Raw genomic sequence first — 27,864 nt, 5'->3', positions numbered from 1 at the left:
AAACCGTATTTAAACGAGTAGAATGACTGGAAATTCTATTACTCAATAAATTAATTCTCCCGAAAACTATAAAGGCATTGATAAAAAATTATTTATGCATCTGGCATCACAGCTTTGAAACGTCAACAAATGTGATTGATTTTCTCATTTGTTTTGTTCCATTTCTCTATTACGGATATTGTAATTACTGTAATAAATATTACAACTATGCGCAAATCAATTTTACCATATTTTGGCTGATATATATTTAGCCATGACCGTGCTAGAGAAAGCAGAAAAGGCGTTGGAGTTCTTGAAAAATAGTGAAGGGATCGCCAAGTAAGTTATGCGATATTGTTTATGATGATTGATTTAATGTTAAATTTCATTAAAACGTAATATGCATTTTTATTCATTAATAACAACACTATTAACTTAATTGAAACCGATTTTGTGTGGGCTGTTAGCATAAAAAAACTATAGTGCTTATAAATGTATATATAATTGATACTAACAGGATTGCCTCCATCTTCTACTTTCTGCTGAATCTAGTCATATCATGTTAAGGAGCAGAGCTCAACATGCTCACATGCTCAACATATAAAATAATCATTCATCATTTAATAATCATTTTTTCTTTAAACTGCATCACACAAATAGTAAAGGGAACTTAATGCACTTCTATTTCCAATACATTGCTATGGTTTATATTTTTGTCAGACCTCTGAGTTAGAATCACACTTACAACTGTTGCATTAACTGTCATAAGCTGTACCACTGCTAATAACTTATACTAACTGAACATCTTTCCAATACTTCAGAGGCCATGAACTACAAGCAGCAGCAGGTACACTGGGTCGATGTCTTGGAGCTTTAGGCAGTAGGCAGAACTGCGCTCGGCATTATGCAAATTTATTGCACATTGCCATACCTACATTGTTAAATTTGGCAAGTCATGAGAGTGTAAGTATTATATATATTTTTTTGCTTAGCATATAGTAGAATAGGAAGAGCGAACTAAATATTAAGTAAAAAAATATTTCATTTCTTTAATATTTTTAAAGTAATTATCTTTGTGTAGTGGAAATGTGTAAAAATCTCCTTACAGATCTGCTAACAATATATATAAGTTGTAACAATTCTGTAAGAATTTTGACATAGCACAATGTGATTGTATGGCTTAGTTGGCCAGAGTGCTTGGACGGTTTCCCAGAGGCGCAGGTTCAATTCCCACTATGTACAATTTTTTATATGTTTTTTTCATAAGTATATTGTTTCTCTTTATAAATTGTGTTTTTTATATTTTAAACATACCTGCCATAAATTAGTTGACTTCTTCAAGAGGACTTTAAAAACCTACTAATAATTATTAGTATGTATTAATAAATATTCATAATAGTTTATATATTAAATAAAGACATGAATATCTACTCTAGTAACAAGACAAAGATTGAGGTTGACATCCACCAGAAACACACCACAAAAATAGTTGTAAAATGAGAAACTGAGTGTCTTAACATTATGCTTCCCCTGCCCTCTATTATTTGCAGCCCTTCTTATCAGTCATTTCACTAGGTTAATTAAAATATTTCTATTTAATATTCTTAAGTAGTTGTGTAGGCTTGTCTATGCTATCAATATTTTTAAAAACATTTGTTTCCTAATTAAATCAGTTTCATATTGTATCCCAGACACTAGGGTAGGCAAGAGGAATCTAGTGTTATAATTTCCATTCTTCACTTTTCGCCGAATTCTAGAGGTACTGTGTGTTCAGTGGCGGAACCCAAGGCCTCGCTTTGCCTCGACACCAGAGCGAAAAAACAGAAATAATAATTTAAATAAATATTTCATATTTTCCATTGGGGATCTAACCCATAATCAGTTGCGTATACAGTCACACTTTGTGCCCCTGCACCACCACTAGCCTCATTTTTATACTTCTATCTTTCCTCATTATTTATTTTATCTAATAAATAAGATCTTTTTGCATTATAGGCAGAAGTGCGTCTACTTGGTGATGAGGCACTTAACAGAGCAATTGCTGGAGGATTTGCCTTTCATTCATTTAAAACTAATATTATATTGCAAAACCAAGTAGATCCTGGTAAAAATGCAAGGTAAGTTTAATTGGCATGTTATTAATAAAATTATCGTATTGTGCAAATAATAATATCTTTGTAACTAAATCATTCTTGTGGCGCCATCTAGTATTTAGTAGTATGTAATATGAGAAGATTGTCGTTGGGATCCTAATTTCAAGGTCTATAATTCTATATAAAATTATCGATTATGTTCTTCATTAGTATGTTACTAACTACTAAAATCTAAAACTAAAATAAAATGTGTTTTTTAAAACTTTTGCCTTTAATACACTGTTCCAACAACAAATACAGTGACATGTTTCTATTGAAATATAATATGTACACAATTTATGGTCATCATTACTCAGTGTGATAATGTCAGTCTGTATAAACTATGATTCTAGGTTAGATCCCTCATACGTAACATTTTTTAATGCTCCATTCTAATAACAAGGTGTGGTGTTGAGTTCCAATACTCAATATGCCTGGAACATAAAAAAAAATCTTTAATTGTAGTTTCTATAGTTTTTGTTGATCTTTTTTTGATTTCCTACTAATAATACATAATATTTATTATACTTTTAACGAGATCGTAGTGTCTTAACAAAGGTTCCCAGGTTTCCGATGCCTATTCTGTTATTCGGTAATGTGAAACAAAAATTTAACTATAATAGAACTATAAGTTTAAGTGGCCGAAGGTGCTGTTGGGTCGTTAGTATTACAATAAAATATTAATATTTCTAGATGGATACGAGCAGCCTTATCCCGTATTTGCCTCGGTAACTGCTGGCTTAGACCGGGTGTCGGTAAAATAAGATCTCAAGCCCAAACGCTCTTCCCGAAACTAAGTCAAATTGTACGTCAGACAAACGAAATAACACTTATAGTTGAGGCGTTGGAAAATAATCTGCCTAGGATATTAAATGCACTTGCTGAATATACTACTGATGAAGAGATTACTGGTTAGTATAGATTTTTTTCTTAATATGTCAAGAAAACATATTTAATTTGAGATTGAGAGAATTGTGGCCCAGTGGCGCAACTTCTGACTGTAAACGCGACTGTTGTGAATTCGAATCCCACTCGGGGGAATAAATTATTTTCATCTCTTCACTCTGATACACACGCAATGGCTGGAAAATTGTATGTTGCGTGGGGAACGGGGCATCTTAACAATAGGTTCCCTTTATTACTCTGCTAAATTCGAATACAAATTGGATGTATGTAATCTGTATATTTTTATGTTCTACAAAGTATATTTTACGGTACTTAAGATAACTTTAAGATTTTTATTGAAGCAATGTTATACTAAATATAAATTCTTCGTCGTTGATAAATTGTACAATAAAATATAACAATTTTTTTTATTTCTAAAATTGTAAACAGAATACAACATGAACATGGGGATATCCAGAAATATTTTCCAGTTATTTGATTTTAGTTTCATACTGATTTGAATTTGTGTAAGGCTTATTTTTTATTCATTCATTTTCATTAACAAAAATTCAGGGATGGCCACAAACCACCTGACCTCCCACATTCCTATGCCCATAAGCGTGAATTTAAAAAACTGAATATCAATTTAAAATACTTTTCCAGATCTTTCCAAAGCTCTACTATCACACATAAATTCCTCGGAGCCAGCTGTAAGAAGAGGTATATCAAATTGTATAGCACATTTGTGCTCTCATCGAGAAACTTTATTGGGAGATGTATTGGTTAGAATGTATGGTGAGTTTTCCTTTTCTTTTATAAGTACGAAAGAAGTAAAGTTTTGCTTAGTGGCGAAACTCAACGCAAAAAAAAAATCCCTACTTAATTCTTGTGCCGGTTCTTCTCAGGTATTAGGCGGTCATTTAGTGAACCGGTGGTAAATTATTTGACGTTGAAAAAAATTGCCTTATATTTGCCTCGCGCTTCATATTTAGCAAGAATCGAACACATAATGAACATGATGTAATAAACTTATAGCCGTACTTGATAGATGGACTAAACAACAATAAGATAATTTTCCAAGTAGATCCAGAAGAATTCAGTGGAAAGCGGGGAATGAAATGTCTTAACACTAGGTTTATAGGTTTTTTCTGCCTATCCTGCATTGCGCGGAATACAGCGTAAAGCTAGAAAAGAACCAATAGTTCCTGAGAGTTGTTTATTCAAGCATAAAAATTCTTTAGCTTTATAATATTAGTATATACATATGTAACTGTCTTTTTACAGAAAATCTATGGCCTTCCACACTAGAATGTACAGTTATAATCGGTTGGTTTTGCGTTGTAAAAGCAATATTTCAAATAAATGATATATCTAAGTTTAAAGAGCATGAGGTTTTTACTGTACAAGATTATTTGGAGGTTAGTAATTTTAATTAGTAATTGAAATTAACATTATCACAGTATGGTGCTTTTGTGGTTATCAATTCAATCGTATTATAATATTATTCGTAATTACTTACAAGAGCGAGGAAACCAAACAATTAAATAATTCATTCAACTCAATGGGTGAACCATTCCATGGCACAGCATCTGATTGTAAAGGCGAATGTTGTTGGTTCGATTCCTAGTCAACGAAATAAGTTTATTTCGCGTAAAGCTGACATGTCTGAATTTGATGCATAATATTTGAAATTAAACTGCATGTAAAAATTCTTATTCTATTTCAGTTATACCATCTAACTATCCATTATATAGAAATATCAACAGAACATAATACTCAAAATACTTTGTTGGAGTGTCTTTGTATATTATTATCGAGAGCTAAAGATTTATATAGAAGTGCTCTATTGGAGAAAAGTCCCAGGTCCGTGTGTTTGGATGAGAGGAAAGGTCATAGACGGAATATAAGTAAGTTATAGTTTAATTGTTATTACTATTGTTTATCTTCACACTGTATTCCTTTTAAGGAGATCGGCTGGAAAGTGCGGCGTTAAGTTCTGCTACTCAACATGGAGTGCCTCAAGAATATACCTACGAACAGTTGTGTGGGCAACGGACTGTCTTAACACTAGGTTACCCCTGCCTACCCTTCTACATGCGAGATGCAGCATGAAGCTGCTAAAGCTAAGATAACTTTTCTACTTATTTTTTTTTCAGGTTATTCCAGTGCAATATCATCCCGCACAATAGCAAGTATGCCGTTAGATACAAAAGACAGTGATATTAGTTTTAAAGGTGCATTACAACTTGGTAGCTTGTTGCAATTGAATTCTATTAGCGGTAGCACTGATGAATTGACTATACAGGTAATGTTAAATTTCTAACACTTTAGTACTATTTTATACTAGGGTCTATCCTTGAAATATTATACAAAATGTCTCGAAACACTCAATGACGGCCTCTAGTAAAGATCTTGTAATGGTATAATTATTTTTTCCATTAGACACCAGATTCACCAAACAGTGAACCAGACATACAAATGTTGGATACAGAACAACTGTCGACAGTCCTCACGGAGAAGTTGCAGGAGTATGAGGAAGATGGAGAAGATCAAGTTGTTAGAGAAGATGGATTGAAGGTGTGTGGTTTTTTTTATCCCTCAAAATAAGAAGTTATATGCTTAATTTTTTTTATTATTTTGAAAATTAAAAAATGAAGTATGCTACTTCTTAGTTGACAAAAAAATGACTGAATAATGTGTCGCAGTTCGGAAGCTTGCATTTTATCAATTGATGTTACATAATATTTTCCTGATAATATGATATAATTATTATATATATCATACTTTTGTTTATTTTCTTTTTTTGTGTATGTCTAATAAAGAATATTGTATTCCATTCTAATTTTTAACATAATATCCAGTTAAACGTTTATTAAAAATCAATATCCCGCACCTAGCAGGATAGGTAGAGGGTACCTGTAAACCTCGTTTAAAAACACTCAGTTCAACACTTTCCCCCGAACTCTTGAGGCACGTGTTGAAAGGCGAAACTCAACGCCGTCGATATAGATAAATATAGTATTAAATTTGTAACTTTTCCAGGTCAACATTGGTTTAGCTCTCGATGATGATATAAGGCTGAAGTACTGTGGACGTCTTCTCACTTCTAAGTTTCTTTTAACTGGGAACAAAGGAGGTGTTATATCTGATAGGTACTGAAAAAAAAAGTTTTAGTATTAAAGCAATAATAAAATATAGCATTTGGGTGTAGCTGCGATAGTTGTTGGTTCCATTCCCCAGTAAGTAATAATTTTTCTAAATTTTCTCGTTCTGTTAAGAAGAGAAAACTCGCAATGTTAATAAAATTAGGGTGTGTGGCTAACGTAGACATCAATGTGCCTTAAAACTGACGTGGGGTACAGCGGCGAACTAAAAAAAAATTAAAACAAAATTGGGAAAAAAAGCATAGTTCATAACTGACCAATAAAACTTTTCAAATATGAAAGGTACGCGCAGTCACCATTCATTATCTGAAGAAAGCGTTACTTAACCTGTTCTTTCTTTTTTTAGATCAGTTCGTGTATCAGTGAAGTCGTCAGCGTTGTCGTGCTTATCTGTTATAATGCAGTTATATCCTCAAATGGCTACTTTATATCTGGATAAAGATGCAGATTTGAAGTTTATTAACTTCTCAGGTATGTGTTATTTTAATTCTTTTTTTAGTTTTAAATCTTTTTGAATATTTTCTTTAATTTTGTTGACCATGGATTGTACTTTTTTTTGTTAGTATATTCATTTAGAATTCTTGTATATATTTATATTAATTTAAATTAGACTTATATGAGTACATTAAAGTAGTTTCTATAATCACCAGTTTTTTTTAATATTATGTTTAATAACATTTATTCACCAACTTGTTTTCTTTTAGTTTAATTAGAAGGGGAAAATAAAAACAATGTGAAATTTCAAAAATTTTCTTTAATTATAATATTTATTGATTTTCTTATAATATATTTACTACATATCTTTCACAGATTTGACTTATTTAAACATAAATAACATTATTTTTTTATATTTCTAATAGCACGTTAATTTTAATTCTCAGGTTCATCAGAAGGCACGGATTCGAACCCAGACCAAGTGAACGAGTTCATACTAGAAAGAAACGTCTGCTACCAAGATTCCATAACAGAATCACTAAGTCAAGAATTATTGAATCGAAGCACCGACAGTCAATCACAACAATACAGAAAAGATAGTAAAAGTCTAGAAAAATCGATAGATAGCGAGCTAAAAAGTTCTAAAGACGTCCAAAGCGCCATTTTGGATAGTAAATTAGGAAATTTAGTTGGAAGTGGTTTCAGTAATAATAGTACTAACGCTAACATGACTAATAGTAATTTCACAACGAATTCCAATATGACGAATAGTATCGATGTCATATCGACAGGGGGGTATCCGAGTAGCGGGGATATATTATCATCGAGTATCGATTTAGATATGAAATTCGATCATTTCGGCGAATCACAACCGAATATAGAAACCGACGTTGACAAGAAACGCGAGTTGAAACGTATGGAGGTAATCAATAGTGACGATAAAATCGATTCCGAATTCGAGTTTCAGCATGTCAGTGATGTTTTTATTCTATTCGAGAATCATAGTGATCCCCAAATAAGGGGTTTGGTTAGAGTTTGTATGGCAAGTTATTTGATTTCCTCGTTAGATTTGTCACACGGTGATTATAACAGATGGAGAAATTATACACTGTTGCCGAAGGAGATAAGTGAGTGCATCACTGTGGAGAAAATTGTTGATGTTATTTTGAAGGTAAGGTTTTGTTTTTTCTAGCTTAAGAACCTAGTGCTAGTGCTAAGACATTTCGTTCCCCACGCAATTTTCACCTGTGGAATTACCTGTTGAGGTGGGAATCAAACCCATAACTGTCGCGACTTGTTTAAAAATTTTTGTATTAATTTATTGTTAAAGTTATTATTACTTTACTATAATAATTATATATTATTTTTATTATTTTATATTTACTTTGTCCCCCAGGGTCTATCAGATGATATACACTCGACAGTGAACCACACGCTATCGTCACTAAGTAGTGTCTCGGAGGCACTGAGTGCTAGTGTCCACTACAATCTGGTCACTAATATATTGAACGCATTAATTAGTGTTCAATACAACGGATATTGGTTGTGCAGAGTGAATCTGGCTAAATTATATGAAACATTGCCTTATGAAAGGTAAGTTTTGGGGTTTTATATGGGATTTTCGTTAAGAGTGGTAATCTAACTTGTACCTTACGAGCCATATATAGTTAAAGCGCTTCAGCTATAGATTTCCTCGCTGTAGCAACAAGGCAAAGCGTGGCGTTGAGGTCCGCCACTCAACACAATGCCTGCAAAATTCAGCGGAAGGCGGGGAATGGAGTGTCATAAGGTTCCTTCTGCTCTCCCAGTTGTGTGCGGGATAAAAATCTGCACAGTCATCTACAACTAACTTACACTGTACGTTATATTAATGTTTTCTAGAATATTCACGCTACACTCTGAATATTATTCGAGAAGTAAATTCATAATGGATGCGTTATTACATTTGTTATCGGATCAAGATCAAAAAGTTAGGACTGCGGCTGCACAAGCTATTGCAAGGTAAAATAAAAATTAGCTTTTTTATACTGATATGTTGTTTGTATTAAGATACAATAAATAAATAATTAAAAAAAAAAAATAAATAAATATTTAATTGGGTTTTTCTTTCTATTTTTTCTTCTACCAATGTAAATTTCGAGTCAATGTTCGAGCTAAATCAACGATAGTATCTTTTAAATATTTTTCCATGCTAATATTTTTGCATTGCTGGCCAAGCGCGGCGTTGAGTTTCACCACTCAACACGCAATACTTTCAGAATTGGGCGGAAAGTGGTTTAACACAATGTCTTGTCTGCATACATATGCTATATGTTAGATACAGCGTGAATTGAAAAAAAACTTCTTATATTAGAATTCTGCTTCTTATTCCAGAATTGTACCAAAAATCTATCCGCCTCGCAAATCAACACCTATATCAATAATGGCTCATATAGCTAAAGAACAAAGTAAAGTATTTAATTTCGATACCAATTCACTGTCTCTAGAGATAGTAAGAGATATATATTTCTATAATGATTTGCCAAAGCAATTAAAATGTGGGGAAATTTTGGAGAATGTGGACAGTTTGAGTTTTATAGTTGGTGATCTAATGGGAAGGTTGATGGCGTCGAATAGTAAGAGTTATTCGGTAAGTATTAGACTTAGTAATATATTGTGATCAATGTTGGCAATCCTATTTGTCATAGAAAATGTAATATTTATATTATGGTATGCATGAATGTGGGCTTGCCGCTAAAAACCTAAATAATGCTAGGCGTTGTATCCTGAAAGGGGACTAATAAAAAGAGCTTGGAATAAAATAGCACATATTATCTATTATTGCATTGCTTTTTACGCTGTAATATATGAGTGTATAAACTTATGTTTATCGAAATATATATGTCAAACTATTACCAAATAATTATATATTTTCTGCAGTTTACTTATATTTAATCTTGTCTGTTCCAACCCCAAAAGATTTTTTTATTCAAATTTATCTTTGTGCTTATTCTTGCTAGTGAAAGTCGCTACCTAACACTCAATATCTCCAAATTATACTGAAAATTTAAACATTCTAAGTTATACCCCCTTTTTAAAAAACCTTAATTAATAATCTTTTCTTATTACAGCAAGGCCTCTTACAAACCCTACAACAAGTATGTCACGCGTGGTCTCCGTGGAGACATATCGAGGCGTACACGGAGCAAGGCGTGTTGTCCTACTGCCTGGACGTGCTGGAGTGTTGCAACGACAGTGTTAGTGTTAGGTGTATGTTGATGAATGTGTGCCGGCTGGTTTATCCCGGTAAGTGGAGAATATGGTGGATGTGGTTTTTTTTCAGTTGAGTATCTACTAAAAATACGAAAATTTTTAATTGTGATGTTAACACATTCCGTTCTGTGTGTCGGAACTAAGCAACGTGGTTTATCTTGATATCAGAGCGAAAAAATTAAAGTAGTTCATTGCCCTGAGCGGGAATCAAACACCACGACCGTCGTGTTTGCAGTCAGACTGTATTCTTATATTTATATAGAAGAATATTGATAGTTAATTATTATTTACTTATTTACAGTCGAAATCCACAATATAATGCGTCACAAAACATCAAACCGTGATATATTTGAGCGTGACACGCAAGATGTAAAAGAAAAATGGCAACACTTAGACAACGAAAAAGTCGCCAATTTAGCACAAAAGTTCTTACAAGTTACTTTAAAAATGCTAAATGTATTAGTACATTTGATAGAGGAGTTTAATCCTAATTTACATTTAAATAAGAGTGGTATTGCTTTACCGGGAAGTCCTGTAAGGAAGAAAACTCAAGGTTAGTGATTTTTTTTTTCGTTTTGTGATTTTTGTGTATTTTTTTCCTTTTTTCAATGTTTAAAGATCTATAGGTTAGTGCTCCTCGTATAGTATTTATTTTCACTTTTTTATGTGTTGGGATCTATAACTCTATTTCGCCACAAAGAAGCATTGTGCATGTATTTTTATGTTTGCCAATTAAAATTTCAATGCACAACCATCTTGTCCAATACTAAAAAAAGAGAATTTGATGTAAGGAGCCATTGTTCTCTTTGCATATTTTATAGATTTTGCATATTGAGTGGCGCGTTTTGTTTTTGAATGTATAAAAATATCAAAATCAGACTCAGTAGTCAACTACAGTATGGCATATATTTAAAAATAGTGTAACATATAAATATATATATTTTTTACTTTTAGAAGTAAATCCACGTAAAAATAGTCTGCCAACAGAAAATGAGGACAAAACACTCAGAAAACGACCTCCAATACCCCCGACGAGTTTGAAAGCTAACTTCGCTGGACATTTCTTTAATGAACCTTTTTATATGAAATTATATGAGAATTTAAGAGCTACTTATTCTAATCATAAGGTAAGATTAATAAAATAATAGAATAAGTATCGAAACACAGTTCTTCACATATATGTTTTTCAACTTCATATATTTTCCTACATAGCAGAGTTGTCAAGGGGAACCTAATAATAAGAAACCCTCTTCCCCACGCACTGAACAATTTTAGATTTCGATTTCGGAGCTCAACAATGCTTTTGTCTACCAGAACTCGAAAATGAAAATAATTTATATATTCATTTGAGTGCGGATGAAGCTAATAATCATCGATCATTATGTACAGTAAGACATTTTTGAATTTCATTGTAACGATTAAGTTAATTTAAAAAAATATTTACACATAAAATATCATAAATGTGGGAACTTTTTTCATATTTCCAGATAAACCTAGACCCAAAATCAAGTATATTCTACGAATTCCTTCATACAACGCTCAATTGCCTCGCGATACAATTAGAATTATCAACGGAAAGAGAATTTGGTAGTGTTACCGAAGAAATATTATTTTACCTCAAAGTTATAATGCCTTTGTGTCCAGATTTAACAGTTTATAACATAACACAATTACTAAAATGTCTTTTTGGTACAAACATGATAAATCAATATACAGACTTCTTATCAATAGCTGATAAGAAACAGACATTAGAGAAATCTATTTTTTTTCAAGATATAATGATGGTTAATTTAGGAAAAGTGACAGATGATGATAAAAGTAGTATTAGTTCAAATTCCAGTCAGAAATTGTGTCTAGACCAAAAGAATCCTAGGATATTGGAAGAGAAGAATCTTCTTATACAAATGGAGAACTTCGCGAAGAACAGAATGGATAGGAAGTGGAGTACTAATAAAAAGGAGCTGGAAAGATATATATTGCTTTTTGAGCCAGTTGTTATACAGTCTCTGAAGGTTAGTTTTGTTTTCAAGAATTCTTTTCAGCTTCAAGCCGTATCATGCATATAGAAGTGGAAAGCTGGAAAAACTTGGTGGTAGGCATTGTTCCATACTTTTAGCTGAATTTTTCAAAATGTCTGTTAAGTGGCGGAACACAACGTCGTATTTTATCGTACCAGAGGGCAGCCATCTGCAGCTAACTTCATTGTACCATTTCTTATAATCTTTTAAATATTCTTTTAGAGTTACACAATGCAAAACGACATTCCCCTGCAATGCACAGTCCTCCGTCTCCTTTGTCAGCTGCTAGCGCTACGAGTGAATTACTGTATGTTAGACAGCGACCAGGTGTTCATAGGGTTCCTCATGCGACAGCTGGACCTGGTGGAGCAGCATGAAATACCGCCGTGAGTGTTATGTTGTCCTGGTAGTTGTACTGAGAGACGTCAATTAGGGCGTACTATCTTTTCTTTAGCCTCACTTTTAAAAAAAATCAGCTTCACGCTCTATCCCACACAAAGCAGGATAAGCAGAGGGTACTTAATGTTAAGACACTCGTAGCGTGTTAAGTGGCGGAACTAACGCTGCGCTTTGCCGCGACACCAGAGCGAAGAAATAAACATATACACACTTGTGACCCTGAACTACGAAAGGCCTCTTGGCCTCTGGCCTCTTTTGATTAAGCATACGATTACATTTTTTTCAGAAACTGCTGTGAACTTGTAAATAGCATATTGCAATTTCTAGTACAATTATCTTCGTCTAAACATCACACTAAGCAAATTATTGAGATACCAAAGGTAAATTAATTTTTATTATTTTTTTTAATAGCAAAAAAAATTTAAATAATATATTTTTTAATGCATTTATTACTAGTAGTAGTAGTTATTCTACGACATAAAGTCATCCATATTTGTATATTTAGTTATACAAAAAAAATATTAATTATATTTGCTTTCGTTTTTTTTGATAATGAAAATATGAAACATTTCATTCTAGAGTGGGAATTCTCATCCACAACAGTCGCCAATGCTAAAGAGCTACTGGTTTAAATACGTTTCTTTAATTTTTTTTTTCAGCTCACGCGGTATATATAGTAGGATAAATTACCTAGTGTTACACTTTGTTTCCCAAGCAACTGCCAATTTTCGATACAGAAAAAGAACATTCCTGAGTGGAACCTACAACGGTCGCAAGTAGAGATAGACGCCGTGGCGGCCTTTAAATCGTTTTTCTAACAATTATTTAAATATAAGTGATTTGTAGTTTATTTTTAATCTTTTATTTTTCTAGTTAATCCAACTATGCGACGGTCTAATGGCGTCCGGTGCTCAAGACGAATGTATAGCGGGATTGGAACCTGTAGCCGTCAGAGTTTTTAGTAATATGAATGGTAAGTAATCTAATTATATAAAACTCTCTTGTTACCAATTTACAAAGTAAAGACGAAATACGCGGCGTTTAATGCAGAAATGTGGTATGTAAGTTCATTAAGGAGTAATAGAAAAGGATTCTCCGAAATTTCTATAGAAACCAAATAGTAAAAGTTTTTTTCTCCTTAAATCTAAGTCACGAACTTATAGCTCATCATATTTCTTACAGTAATCATATTTTGGTTTTTTTTTGAGTTATATTGTGGTTTTTCATTATGTAATAAGAATTAAAAATATTTATGCGCTAAAATTGTTTTTATTTAGATACTTGTTTCTGGCAAGGTGATATTTCATATATGTTGTTTTTTTTCTTTTTTTTTCTTTTTATTTTGTAGGTAACACAGTGTTAGGAAGATCCCAGCAACAAGAAGTTCAAGCTACTAGAGAAGTTTTGTTTTACATGTTGCAGAAAACTATGCATCAGCCGAAAGTGAGTGATTGTATTTAATTTATTATATTTATAATATTGTATACAGTTATATGACAAATATCTGAAATGTATTCTACTATTATAAATATTTAATTTTCCACTATTATTGGGACGGTTTTTATATGTTTGGATCTTTAAATATTTTGTAACACCAGGTACTAGACCTAGTTTCGTGCGTCCTCTCCCTCTCGCAAGAGCACCCGGAGAGCTACTACCGCTGGTCGGAGCTGGCCAGTGACACCCTCCTGAATCTCCTCAGCGAGAGAAGTGTGGAGTGTGACACTGTGTCAGCGGTCACTTCACTAGAGAAACTCCTTCTTTCGCTGTATAGGGATGTGCTATTAGAACAGAGTAGAGTTGAGATTATATTGAAGATATTGTTTAAGACGCCGCCTGATCAAGTAAGTTGGTGAAAATAATTAGAAATCTTGAATGCATTAAGTGCTCTTAATTATCCACAGACTTGGCGTAGGCCAAGTAACATTATAAATAATGAACTATACTCATATTGTTTTCAGGAAACCACACCAAGAAAACTAAAACTACGATATCTAACGATAATAATGGTATTATTACGTAAAGTACTAGTTCTTATACCAGAAACTGAAATACTCTTATCAATAAATGACCTAAAATCAACTTCTATATCTCCTCAATCGATATTTTTCAACGTAAAACCTAACGTAGACCCTCTAAATGTACAAAATGTTAACGAAAATTGTGCAAATCTGTCACCAGATGTCATTTTAGTTAGATTTTTGTTCAAAACTTTAACTTATGCTATCATCGAAATGGATGGTTTTCAAGCAAAAATGGATATTAACGATAAGGAGGATAATGATCAAAACAGATTATTGTATGCGGTGTGTGTTAATATTATTATACAAGCGAAGTTTATGCTCCATTTGGCCAGTAAGTATTGTTCTTATGTTTGTACTAGATTTGGTTTGGCTTTGTCCAGTTAGTCAAAAGGAAATAAATAAAAGAACACATATTCGAGACAATGTACTGCATTGCGTTTGTCCACCAAATGGAAAATGAAGTGCTTACATATTATACATTCTCTATTATTACAGATGGCTGCTTATTCCCCCTAACAGCTAAAACGGCTCAAACAATACTACACAATGAGCAAAGTGGTCTAAACACAGGCTTATACAGCCCAGAGGAAAACATACCCTTAGATAATCTAAATTTAATATGTTTAAAGTCGGCTAATAAAATACCCTTGTTGACTGTGCATTGGTCACATTTGTTGATACGGTAAGTACTAAGGAAAAATAATCCTTATGTGGCAGGATTTTTAGACATATACTTTCAGCTTATTTTAGAGTAATTTGAACGGCGGAACTCAACGTCGCGCTTTGTCTTATTCCTAGACTAGGGTAATGGAAATAATTGGATATAAACATTTCGAATCGAACCCACAATCAAACGTAAAGTCAAACTACAATATACAATGGCATATCATTTTATTTTCTCTTAATAAAAGGTTGAAGTCATGTAGACGTCTTTTCTATAGTTAAATTATGAGTTATATTCTTTTTTCGTTTCAGATTAAACTTCCTATCACACAAATATTGGCAGAAACTAATAGGTTTTGCCCGAAATCTTCCACTAAGTGCGGACAGTGGGGACACGACGTTACTAAAAGTGGACATATTACAAACGTCGTGTGTAATGGCCTATTGTGAATATTTTGTGAGTTGTGTTTTTTTTATAGCGTGTGATTGTAAACGCGACGGTTGTGGGTTTGATTCCCATGAAGGGGCATAAATTATTTTCATTTACTCGTTCTAGTGACAAGACAAAGCGCGGCGTTGTAATGCGTTACCAAATACGGACTGCCTCCAGAATTCGACGGAAAGAAGGGACCAAGTGTCTTAACAATAAGTTCCCTCTGCTACCACTGCTGTGTGTGGGATATAGAATGAAGCTAATATATTTTTAAACGCCAAACATTGAAAGTGGAGTTATATATGAATTTAGTAATAAATACAACATTTATGAAAAAATCTTTTTCTTCCTACAGGTAGACAACGGTCTATCAGAAGCGGTCCACCTAACCTGGCTGTTAGTCAACAGAGTGCACGTACTAGTGTCTCAGTACAGTGAGGAGGTGGTTCGCGGTTTGATAGAGAGGGTGCAACGCGCGAGTGGTGCGTCGGGGCTGTTGTTGCAAGCGGTGGCGGCTAGGTGCCAGTCATGTTTGAAGGTTGGTGGGGGTTCATATGGTTTATACAATAAGCTACAGTACAGTATAATACAATACAATAAGCTACGTTACAATGCGCTTTAATAATATACGACAATGCTATTTGGGTATGCTTATTTTTTTATTTAAAATACATAATACATTTTATGATTCGCTTATCTTATCCATATCACTTAATTGTTAAAGGAGTAATAAAAAAAAATTGTTAATTAGTACTTGACTTGATAACATCTTTAACTTATTTGCACTTATTTCATGTGTATTGGACTTAAACTAATTTCATTGTCCTTTTAAATAATTTGCCTGTACACATACAGTTCACACATATATTCTTTAATGTTCTATGTATTCTTACATGAAATCCAATAAAATGTATTTTTCCTATTCCGTTTCAGGACGAATTCGCACTAAACGTATATAAAATTCTATCCCTATGTCACGAGAGTCAATCGGGATCGTTAGTGTTCTTCATATGCCGTATCATTGGGAAATTAGAACCATCTATTGCAACGAGGTAATATATAGTTTTTCAGTGAATAATGTGTAATATGAGTTTCAGCGCTTATTAATATTTTAGCGAACTTTATACAAGCGATATATACATTTAAATTTGTGTCTATGGTCCACGCCATTCGAGATTCATTGTTAGAGATAAACTACTAAAAATTGTCTTACCACTAAGTTATATCTGCTATTTACAGGAGAAAAAAATTAACATTTCATATTTTATAAATTTACAGATTTGCAAAACTAGCAATAGATAGATGTAAACTACTAAAAGATATGTCGCCTGAAGCAATCAATTCACAACTATCGAAGGAGGATGTGCAAGTCGCATTGGAACTGTTACAGAGGGACAAGATTCATATACGGTAAGATGATGTCATTATTTATTTTTGAGTATATTATGTATTTATAAAGCCAAAGAGTTTATTTGGTTTAAAGCGCTAATCTCAAGAATGATAGATTAGAAATGATATTTTTTTTTGTGTTTACACATTACATTATTCGTTTCTTATTCGTTTCGATGTAACCCAGAGTATGTGCGAGCAAAGTTACCTCGAGTAATTAAAATGCGTCGTATATCATACATAACTTTTTATTTATATTAATTTGACCATGTAGGCAGACAGTTAAAGTTTTTCTAAAACAGAATAACATTTCGTTGTAACTAATAGAAATTTTAGTTAGATCATGAGATGAGAATTGAAATTGAGGCCAGTTGTGGCCTAGGGGGACAATCGTGTGACTGTAAACACGATAGGTTGTGAATTAGTTTGTCACTCAGGGAACAACATATACGGACTACTGCTAAGTATTCAAAACAACCAGTTCCAAAAATAAATAATATAAAATATACGAGATTTAAAGAGTTCCATTTAATATTTTTTCTTTAATTATAGATATTCAACGCTCGTTAAAGAATTAAATGCGTTGGCATCTACAGTATTTGATCTATCTCCACTAGATTTATCTCAGGACAGGGCCATCAATGCACATTACATAGTTACTACAAATGTTGATGGGAATTGGTTGCTTAATCAGATTAAAAGCAGGTGGGTTTTTGTTTTGATTCAATTAAAAAATGATTATTCATTATAATCTATTAAAATTTTACAATATTTTCAAATAATTTAATTTATTTAAACAGTAAATATTATTATTTTTATAAAAATTCTTATAATTAATTAAAAACGACAAAAAAAATATTTATGATGGACAATACATTAATTTGTATGTTATCTTGAATATATTATAAACAAATTAATGTAGAAAGTATGAGAAATAAGAACCTATACTTAATTGAAATTAATTAATTATTAAATCATTTACAGATGCTGTCTTACCGACTACAATATACCAAAAATACCAAAACATAATGACTTAGCTCTATCTCTATCTAAATTACCTCAAGAAGATTTAACTACAATAATGTCATGTCCAGAATTTGACAGAAAAATATTAAATGCATGTTTTAAAGTGGCATGTGACATGTTTATTAGAAATTTCTTAAATAATATCTCAGATATAGAATTAAGGGAGAGTGAGTTAGAGTCTATTAAAGAACAAAGGGAGTTAGAAAGAGTTAGAGAAGAATCAATAGATAGTAATAAATTAAATGTAACAAATTTACATGTATTCAAAAAGAACGATAACAAGGAATCAAAATCTCAATTTTTTATACCAATAATTGAAAACGATGTACAAGAAAAATTCGGAAATTTGCAAATTTCTCAAGAAGATATTGAAATCGTTGTGCCCGAAATGCCTAATTTGTATCAAATATCGATATTAACGTTGGATAAATCGATAACTGATGTTTTAAGGCTATTTCCCAAACAAAATAGACCGTTGAGTCAATCGGAAAACTTTAATCTAAGTATAGAACAAACTATAGATAAATACACAAGGAGATGTCACCAAGTGTTTCAAGATAAACTTTTCTATCAAGAATTTATGACAATACAAACAATTTTGACCGGTTTTCTCGAAAACGTTAATCGAATAATCGAACTAATCGATGATACTGATTGCGATTTAATCGATAAATGTATCGACAACGTAATACCCAGTTCGTTAGCGAGAAATATTGCCGTGTTTTCGGTCGTTTCATTACAATACTTATCGTTTATAATAAAAAATAAGAAAATAGTCGAAACGCCGATTCCAGCGGATGTGTCATTTCGAGTGACAAACGTGTCAACAGATAATATATGCATAGATCATGTTATTTTAGTGACTATTAATAATGTGGCAAAGGCTTTAAGTATTAGGGAAATTTGGTTAGAATTGAACGTGGAGAATAATTATAATAGAACTCAGTCTGCTATTAGTTGTTTATATGCGATTGTCAAATATTTAGTTAAGGTAAGTTATTATATAATTATGTTTTCTTTCCAACATTATTATAGTTAGGTAGGGATATCTTATTATAGTCTAGTCAAGACACTGTTTTTCGTTTCGTGAATTTGAGACTTTGCTTGTTAAATGGCGGAACTCAACACCGCGCTTTGTTTTACTATAGCAAGGAAATAAAAAAAAATAATTCGGGATCGTACTTATTACCATCACTTTAAACGCATATTCACCTATAGATGCTTTTCCACTTTCCCACCAAGGTATCTAGGACTTAAACATTTATTTTGCTAAATAAAAAAATAACATTATGAATTAAATCAGAACAGCTTATCCTAATTTGATTGTCTTTAGTATTGTAATATATTTAAATACTCTCTCATTATTATTTCTTTATAACTTTTCGATTTCAGAATACCAAACCTCTAGTTCTAAAATCGTTTATGAAACTCTCAGAACCTGGTCCTACACCTGATATAATAGTAACGGGAAATAAACTGGCTACCCTAGTTGAGTATTGGGAAGACAACTTTTATATGAAAGGAAATAAACATATAGTGGGTAAACGATATATGAGAGCTGTTGAGAGTTTGATAGTTAGTTTATCTAAGTGAGTATTCTTTTTTGTTGTTTTTTTTTTTAAATTATTAAGGTATGGTTATATCTTGCTTTACCCGATGCTCTTTACCAGTGCATAGAAATGAAAATATTTTAAATATAATCATTTTTATTATTATTATATTGAGGTATATAACTAAACCATAACATTCAAAAACAGAACTTTCTAAATATTAAAAAATACTAAATTTAAGTTAACCGTCTTAAAAACCGTTGCATATTTTAAAAGATAAAATATGCAACGGTTCTGGGACCCTTAGAACACGTCATATGCTATGTCATTCACAACAAGTAGTTCCAGGCGTTTCCAGGGCGAAGCCGCGGCTAAACCATAGTATAATATAATGATATATGTATTTATCTCAACAGATTGGAACTGGTAACCAACATAGCATTAATACCACCAATCGCATGGTCTTACATAGAAGTGAAAACTAAGAAAGAAAAACTTGAGAAAATCGATTTGCCTCTACAGGCTTTGCAGGATATGGATATTTTGGAGGCTTTCTTGTTTAGGTGAGCTAGCGTCTATATTATTTTTGATTGAAAAAATATTATTATCAAAGGCAAAAGCGCGGTGTTGAGTTTTTAATTCGGCGGAAAGTCACGAACGGAGTGTTTTAACACTAGGTTCCCTCTGCCTATCTTGCTATATGTAGAGTACAGTGTAAAGTTGATTTAATTTTGTTTTTTTTATTATCAAACATAAGTCGATTGAGGCCATCGTAGTGCAGTGGCACAAGCGTGTTTTTGTTAACACTACGCTTGTAAAATGGGAGTACTGCGCCACATACATAGATAAGAAACAATGAATAATTGATTTATTCATTTATATAAAATAAACGAAACGCGACTTTTTTTTGTATATAACTTACATCAAAATCGGACTTTTTATATTTGATATTTTAACAAAAAAAAAATTGGAATTTAATACAATCCGAAAAATATGTATATAAAATGTATATTTTTTTATTAATAATACATTTTTTTCTTCTTATTATCATATTATTTTTCCTGACAATTTTCAGAGTAAACACAATAGGTTGGTCCAATAAAAAACAATTCGAGGAGATCTGGGTGGGTTTACTAGCTGCCTTACAAGGGAATGGCACTCATTGGGCAGTAGCCGGGATAACTCAGTTGTTAGTGAGCGTAGCACTGAGACACGTGCCTCGGCGTTATGTTACGCAGAGTGATGGGTAAGTGTTGGTGAAGTTGATATTTTTCTATATATACCAATGTACTAAATAAAGCAATAGAATAGAAAAAAAAAAAGGATAAAATAGAAAAATTTCTCATAGAAAGTCGATTTCTCATAGAAAGCTATAGGATGATAAGGATAATCGTTTCGTAGCCCACTGAACCCGTGGAGATATCTCGGCATCTCAGTTTAAAGTTGGTGTTTGATACGCCTAAATAATAAAAATAATCTTATAAAAGGAGATATACAAGTTTTAACAATTACTGTTGCGGTATTTATTATGCTATCTATTTTAGTCTTGATGCTGGTTCTAGTACTACCGCATTCAGATTTAAACTTTTATTTATTTATATATTTTTCTTTTCCTTTTGTAGTATGCAACGGCTTAGGAACATTTTAGTAGGAACACCAGCGTATAATTTATTTGAAGATGTTAATCTTGAACGAATACCGTTAATTAGAGATGGCTATCGTGGCTTTCACTTTGGGCAATTTAGTACAGAATATTTAAAATATGCTGCAGGTGAGTTTAAAGTATGGGAATAAAGACGAATTTTATTTGGTTGGGGTAAGTTAAAATGGGAAGTCTTTAGCTACTTTAATGAGAAAAAATAAATTAATTAATGGAATTTCTATTCCCATTGTTTAATTAAATATTTATTATTTACAGTGTTATTTATGATATTATATTTTTTAGATATGGTAGACGAAGCCTCATACAAAGTGCGTAAAGAAGTGAAACGTAAGAGGAAGAATAAAGAAATAGATGTAAACAGTTGTCTGCAATTGCTTATGGATGTGACTACTGATATGTTGGATCCTAAGGTAGTTCTTTTTTTAGTTTTACGCTATATTTTGCATATAGTAAGGTAGACAGAGAGATTCTAATGTTTAAGCACTCCGCCTCCCACGTGCGAGAATTATCAAGACATCGTGTGTAGAGTGGCAACGCTTTATTTTGTAACCGCGAAGAAATGAAAAGAATAAACAATTCACCCCGCTGTGTAATTTGTATATCGTTTAATTTATAAAAAAAATCTTGCAAGTAATTTCTGGTCATTTAATCCCAGTCGAGCACCGGAATAGCGGCGCGCGTGTCCCTCATCAAGCTGCTGAGCACCAGCTCGTGCGTGATGGAGTCGCGCGCGCAGTGGAGCGCGCTGGCGGCCGCCTTGGCCGCGCCGCAAAGCCCGCTCGCCGCCGCCGCCGCGCTGCACGCGCTCGTGGCTAGCCTGCCCGTATTGAGTGGTGCCAGGGTGAGTGTCGTGCTGTACTGTCCCCGCACATAGTAGGGTAGGCAAAGGAAACCTGTGAACCTAGTATTAGGACACTTTGTATCCCATTAATACAATCCATTCCCCACTTTCCGACGAATTGTAGAGACATTGCGTGTTGAGTAGTAGGACTCAGTGCCGCGCTTTCCCTAAACACCTGAGCGAAGTTCCTCGAGTCAGTATCGAATCTACAACCTGTCGCGCTTACTATCACACGCATGTGTACCAGCCCCACAACTAAAATCTGAATATTATAAAATACTTTTTTTTACAAAACATAAAAAAGTATTTTCTTTTCCTAAGTATGGAATATGATTTTAAATCCGTTAACATAAGTATATATTAAGTGCTTTAAAAAGTTGAATATAAGTTACTTGATAATTCTACCTTCAACATTTTGATATACTTTTTAGGTGTTATGCAAGAAGGGAAAACTATGCCTTCAATTTTTATGTCTCTTATAAGTTTAATCCATTTATTTAGGAGTTATTATCAATCCAAGAGCGTCTGGAACGTTCCACGTCAGCTACATCAGCACCTGTCCGAATGGCGGCGTTACGAGGCTGGCTATTACTGTTGGCTGTCCCGACTTATGGCATCGAACTAGCTACCCTTGTGAATATGATGAGAAATTTGGGCAAGGATGGAGGGGTTAGGTGAGCGATTATTTGTGTATTGTCTTGGTTTTCTTTTTTATTATTTACGGAAACCTAGCATTAAGTTAACACTTCGTTTCTCGGTTTCTGTTGCATGTTCGAGACAGAGAACTATTGCAGAGGATATGAAAATTTCCCCGAATGGCAATTGAACCCACAACCGCCGCGCTTACAGTCACACGTAGTGCTACTGAGTGACGACAGCCTCACTTTTCTCTTACCAATTAATTAATAACAATTTCCATAACTTACAGAATATCTCTCCACGAAATGAGTTTACATTGGGCCATATTATTTTCTCTAATAGAACTCGGCCACGCCGACCTTATATCAATTCCGGTGGACTTCCTTATAGCAAATCCTAACCATTATTGTGCTGATTTAGTTGTTAAGGTAAGTTGTGGGTTCGATTCTATGTATTTGCAGTTATTGTATTTTATTATAGTTTAAAAACGATGTGCGTTATAAAGTAAGATATAGTGCGGAATGAAGTATTAAATGTTATGTTATTTTTATCTGACCTGGTACATAATATCTATTACTTGCTTATAACTAATAAAATTAAGATTAGATTACATTCCCAACTTCTTAGAGTAGTAGTTTTTTAATTACATTTCTCTACATCTTATCATTTAATTACAATTTTTTTTCACGAGAAACCGCTATCTGGTACGTACATACATTCTAAGTGGATTCTAAGGTGTATTGAGTGTCTCTGTATATGCACGAGTGTCTCTAATTGCGAAATTTATTGACACGACAGTTAGTGTCGTACCACCCGTTGAGTGGACGGCGACACCCACCCGATAAGTCTAAGTGTCGGTGTCTCGTTTATTTGAAAAGTTTTCGAACAATAACATTACCACCAGAGTGCGTGTGGACGGTTTGGACACAATTTCCGTTCCTTACACTTAGAAATACATACTACTGAGACACAAGAAATCCAGACAAGTGTGAATAGTATATACATTAATACCTGACGTTTGTCGTAATTTCTGTCGTAGTCTATTCGTACTATTAAGCCCACCACAATCGCGTAAAATTTATAGAATAAGGCTGCGACCTGTGATAGAACTACTTTAATTATTTTAATCTGAAATATGTAAATTATATAAAATACATTAGCATATTTATCTCACAGGGTATAACTTCAATATTACGTCAGCAAGTGCTTTCAAAGGAACTAAAGAATAATATAATAGAAAAACTATTAGACAACATGAGAAAATATTCAGAAGACCACGCCGTGCAAATATTGATGGTTCATATGTTCTCAGGTAAATATATATATATTTTGTTTCATCTTCAAGTCATTCTCCCCAAGGGAAATCGAATTCTCAACTGTCGCGTTTACATTCGCACACTTGTGCCCTTGCGCCATGACTGGCCTCTTCTAATATAATCTTTTAATTATATATTTACATCTATTTACAGCTGACAGTAAACTAATAAGCCCAAAACTCCAAACCGACGTATCAAACATGGACCCCGATATATTAATGAATTCAATGGAAAGAATAACATTACTATATAAAGTGCTAAAAATATGTAAAACTAAGCAAAATAAACATATAATAACGAGTACTTTAAAATATTTCCTAAGAGAGACTTTGCCACCGGCGGCCATTTTGAGTAGAGTTGTAATAGAGTTTGTTGATATATGCAAAGAGAGTGAAAAAAGAGATTGGTCACTACTGTGTGATAAAGAAACATGGGTGGATAATACGGTGTTCAATGCTGATATTGTTTTTGAGGTTAGTAATTTGAACTCTTTTTTTATTTGTGTGTTGTAGTGCTGTTTAATAATAAGAAGGTTTTTGGAAGATATTTTTATGTATTGATCTATATACATAAAAATATCTTCCTTAATATATCTTAAATATTTAGAAATTAAAAAGAAATGTTCTTTCTTTTGGATTCAAATACTAAACTGTGTTTATAAATGAAATGTATGCGCTTTTTCTACATGGTAAATCAGGTTTTTTAGTTCATAAAATTGATCTCGTTGAAAAATTTTTTATATAGTTAAGATATGTTTTATACAAATATAGGTTAGGAAACTCTTAATTCACTTTTGAAAATTTCAGACTTATTCTTTATAGTAAACAATTTTATTCTAGAATACATTTTTTTCATTTTCCAGGTATTTCAAACATCAGTAAGTCAAGATCAATTGCCAGTATTAAGTGGATGGATTTTCGAAGCTTTATGCCATTTATTAAATGAAAAAGTTTCATCGAAATTGTTACCATATTGCCTCCTAACTTTACTTGTGTCAGCAAGTTCAAATAAACATTTACGTTCATTAAATGCTCTATCGAACAATATATTGAGACAAGGGTTCTATAAAACCCCAGAAAATCTTCAAAAATGGGGGATCTTTGAAGATTTTGGCTCCAACTGGGGATGTAAAATGTCATTTTCTGATCGTCGTTTGTTATGTATTGTTGCTCTACATTCAAGTTTTAGTTCAAACCAATTGGAGCGATTGAAGCAGTTGTGTGGAATGAATGAATGTTTGAATGACTTGAAACAGTGTTTGTTAGATTAATTAATGGATTAATCGTAGAGTTCCGCCACTAAACATGCAATGTCCTGGTAATAGATGGTGCGTGGGAAATGATATGTATATATTAGCTATATTGGGGATACAACGTGAAGCAGACACAGTAAAGTGGTTTTTGTAAAATTCAAATAGAATTTGTGAATTAATTAATGATTTCCATATGGTGGATAATATTCTCAGCTATTTTCACATTAATTCAAATAAACACGTAATTGTCTCACACTTAAGATAATTTTATTAAAATTCCGCATAAAACTTGATTCTGTAATTACAGTTCAAATGAATTCCAAAAATCTAATGATTTGAAATGAATGGATGTTTGAATGATTTGTAATGTAATCATTTCAATAAGTGATTAATTAATACAATTAATAATAATTTTCGAAAAATAAAAATATTGACATTAGTGAATGAATGAATCTTTAATAATAATCAATAATATATATAAATTGTATTATTTAAATTTTACGACGCTTTTAGTTGTTGTAATAAAAGGTGAATGAAAATAAATAGTTGAATAATTTAAATTAATATAATTTCGTAAGTTTAATTGCGATTCAAAGAATTGAGGATGACAATGGTCGTCAATTGAATGATGGAAAGATAATGCGTTTGATAATATTTAAAAAAAAATGTCATGCGGTTTTGTTTAGAAGAAAGTACTTTACTTATAAATTTCCCTCATGTCTGCGTCTTAAAAATAAATACAATAAAAAAAGGAATGTTAAGAAAACCAATGAATAAATGATTTTGTTTACTATTTGAAATTATAAAAATAAAATTTTAGAATATATCTAAATATATGTATATACACATTTTTTATGTAAAAATGTGTTTCTTTTTTGTGACAAATCACCTAATTATTTTGTTTATAAAATATAAAAGTTATATATTTGATTAATTAATAACAATAATATTGACAATTAAAAAAAATATATATAAATTCTATTCCATTAAAAATTGAGGTTTTGTTTGTAAAAATAAAAATTTAAGCTTCTAGTCCAATGTTCTTGTTTGTACTGTCATTGAAATTTAATAAAGAAATAAAGTATTTTGATTACCTTTTGTGTGTTAAAAATTTTTGATGTTACATTAAAAAAAGTTACTTTTAGACTTTACATAAAGGTTGTGGATTCAAACCCCATTAAGGGCAATATAACAAAAAAAAACTGAACAAATATTAGAACAAGTAGTAGCGGTTTTCTTATTAATCAAATTTGAAAACATTGAAGTCAAATTGTAATATAAAATGTATTACATGTAAAGATAATAGTGAGTTGTCATTTTTGTAATTTTTTGGTACTATTTCGTGATTACACTATTTATGGACATTATTACAATGTTCATATATATATATTTTTTAATTAATTTTCTAAATATTTATATTGTATTCAGTTTATAACTTTAAAATCATTGATCACAAAAGAAAGTAAAATTTAACCAACTACAAATTGTTAAAAAAAATATTAATATTTATTTAAAGAAAATATGTTGTGTTATGTCCAAGTAAATAGCAATACAGATATTATAAAAAACCATCAATGTAGCACTGATTATAGCAAATGTAAAATGTAGAATAGAATTGAAATAAATATATTTTCAATACTTATTAATTGTAGTACAAAATAATTGTAATTAAGAGGCCTTTGGCATTCAAAAGCTGGTAGATGTTAAAAATGCTTAGAAAATTAAAGCATAGTGTAAGCCCAATTTTTTCTTTTATTTAATATATTTCTTGGTAATCATGTTTATTTGTGTATTCATACATGATTTATACAATAGGTAAAAGTTTACTTTACGAAGGCAAAATAAGTTATAAATATTAATCGATTTTACGGATTATATTATTTCCCTGAGATATCGATTTCTCTCTAAAAGTAATCAGTCAAAATCGATTAATTCTATAGATATTTATAGATATTTAAAGGTTAATTATTTAATTATTTTGTTGTTATTTAATATTTATAATTGAAATCGATTTGATAGTAAAATGCCGATTTCTTATACTACTGTATTTTTTTTGTTATTTAATGTATTTTTTTTCTATTTTCTGTTAAACGTAAGTATATACAGAATAAAATAATTATCGCTATTATTTATGAGCTTAATCTAACTTAGTGATCTCTTAACGATAGTTCTAAATATGTAAGCGTTATGTTTTTTTATTACTTCACACAACTATGTCTATTTTCAATAAATATGTATTGATAATGAGTTTTTAATTTTTTTTAAATACATTTTGAAATGTATATTGTCACATTGTATTTAATTCATATTAAAAATAAAGTATATTGCACATACTAAAAATCAAATTAAGATACAACCAAAAAATAAGAATGACAACAAAAGTTTATATAAAAAAAACATAAAAAAAATATTACAGAATAGTTTTTCCATCAGCTTCACTCTTCCTATAAAATCTAATCTAAATCATGTAATGTCAAATTATATCTAAATTGGAATTGTTTCAAGATAACTTTGTAATTTTTGAATAATTTATTTGTTATTAATATTTAAAATTGCACATTTCAAATATTTCAATACCATGTCTCTGTCTCCCCGTCTGTCATGATTTAACTGTAACTACTAGTGATTGACCTCAGTTTTAATAATTATCATTACTGAAATTGTGGAACAAAATATTGTTTATTCTGTTATAAATAATGATAGTACTAATTTTGATTACTTTAAGAAATCCTCCATATCATAAAGAAAACGAAAAAAAATGTTAAAATTATGAAATGTAACGAGGAATTCTCTATAATAATCGA

General features: G+C 31.8%; 1 protein-coding gene across 1 annotated transcript; it reads left to right on the top strand.

Moving 5' to 3' along the window:
• Window positions 1–134: 134 nt before the first annotated feature.
• Window positions 135–27,306, top strand: htt (huntingtin). The gene is made up of 43 exons (XM_085202747.1): window positions 135–318; window positions 801–942; window positions 1,975–2,096; window positions 2,805–3,022; window positions 3,660–3,791; window positions 4,281–4,414; window positions 4,723–4,903; window positions 5,153–5,301; window positions 5,439–5,573; window positions 6,039–6,148; window positions 6,507–6,631; window positions 7,042–7,766; window positions 7,992–8,188; window positions 8,477–8,596; window positions 8,969–9,224; window positions 9,706–9,880; window positions 10,149–10,400; window positions 10,802–10,974; window positions 11,335–11,859; window positions 12,088–12,251; window positions 12,551–12,644; window positions 13,138–13,237; window positions 13,613–13,707; window positions 13,863–14,108; window positions 14,226–14,619; window positions 14,784–14,970; window positions 15,264–15,408; window positions 15,740–15,922; window positions 16,318–16,436; window positions 16,663–16,794; window positions 17,326–17,478; window positions 17,758–18,790; window positions 19,192–19,388; window positions 19,766–19,912; window positions 20,425–20,595; window positions 20,972–21,120; window positions 21,295–21,422; window positions 21,668–21,853; window positions 22,355–22,527; window positions 22,782–22,920; window positions 23,669–23,804; window positions 23,962–24,281; window positions 24,671–27,306. The coding sequence occupies exons 1-43, from the start codon at window positions 254–256 to the stop codon at window positions 25,076–25,078; spliced, it is 9,135 nt and encodes a 3,044-aa protein (XP_085058873.1). The 5' UTR covers window positions 135–253; the 3' UTR covers window positions 25,079–27,306.
• The last annotated feature ends 558 nt before the right edge of the window (window positions 27,307–27,864 follow it).

This window comes from Heliconius melpomene, chromosome 19, assembly GCF_056956725.1.
Source record: "Heliconius melpomene rosina isolate 202511_hmr_F chromosome 19, ASM5695672v1, whole genome shotgun sequence".
NCBI classification, from domain to species: Eukaryota; Metazoa; Arthropoda; class Insecta; order Lepidoptera; family Nymphalidae; genus Heliconius; species Heliconius melpomene.
The sequence above is the reverse complement of the archived record's forward strand: the minus strand, read 5'-3'. Positions and strand labels throughout refer to the sequence as shown.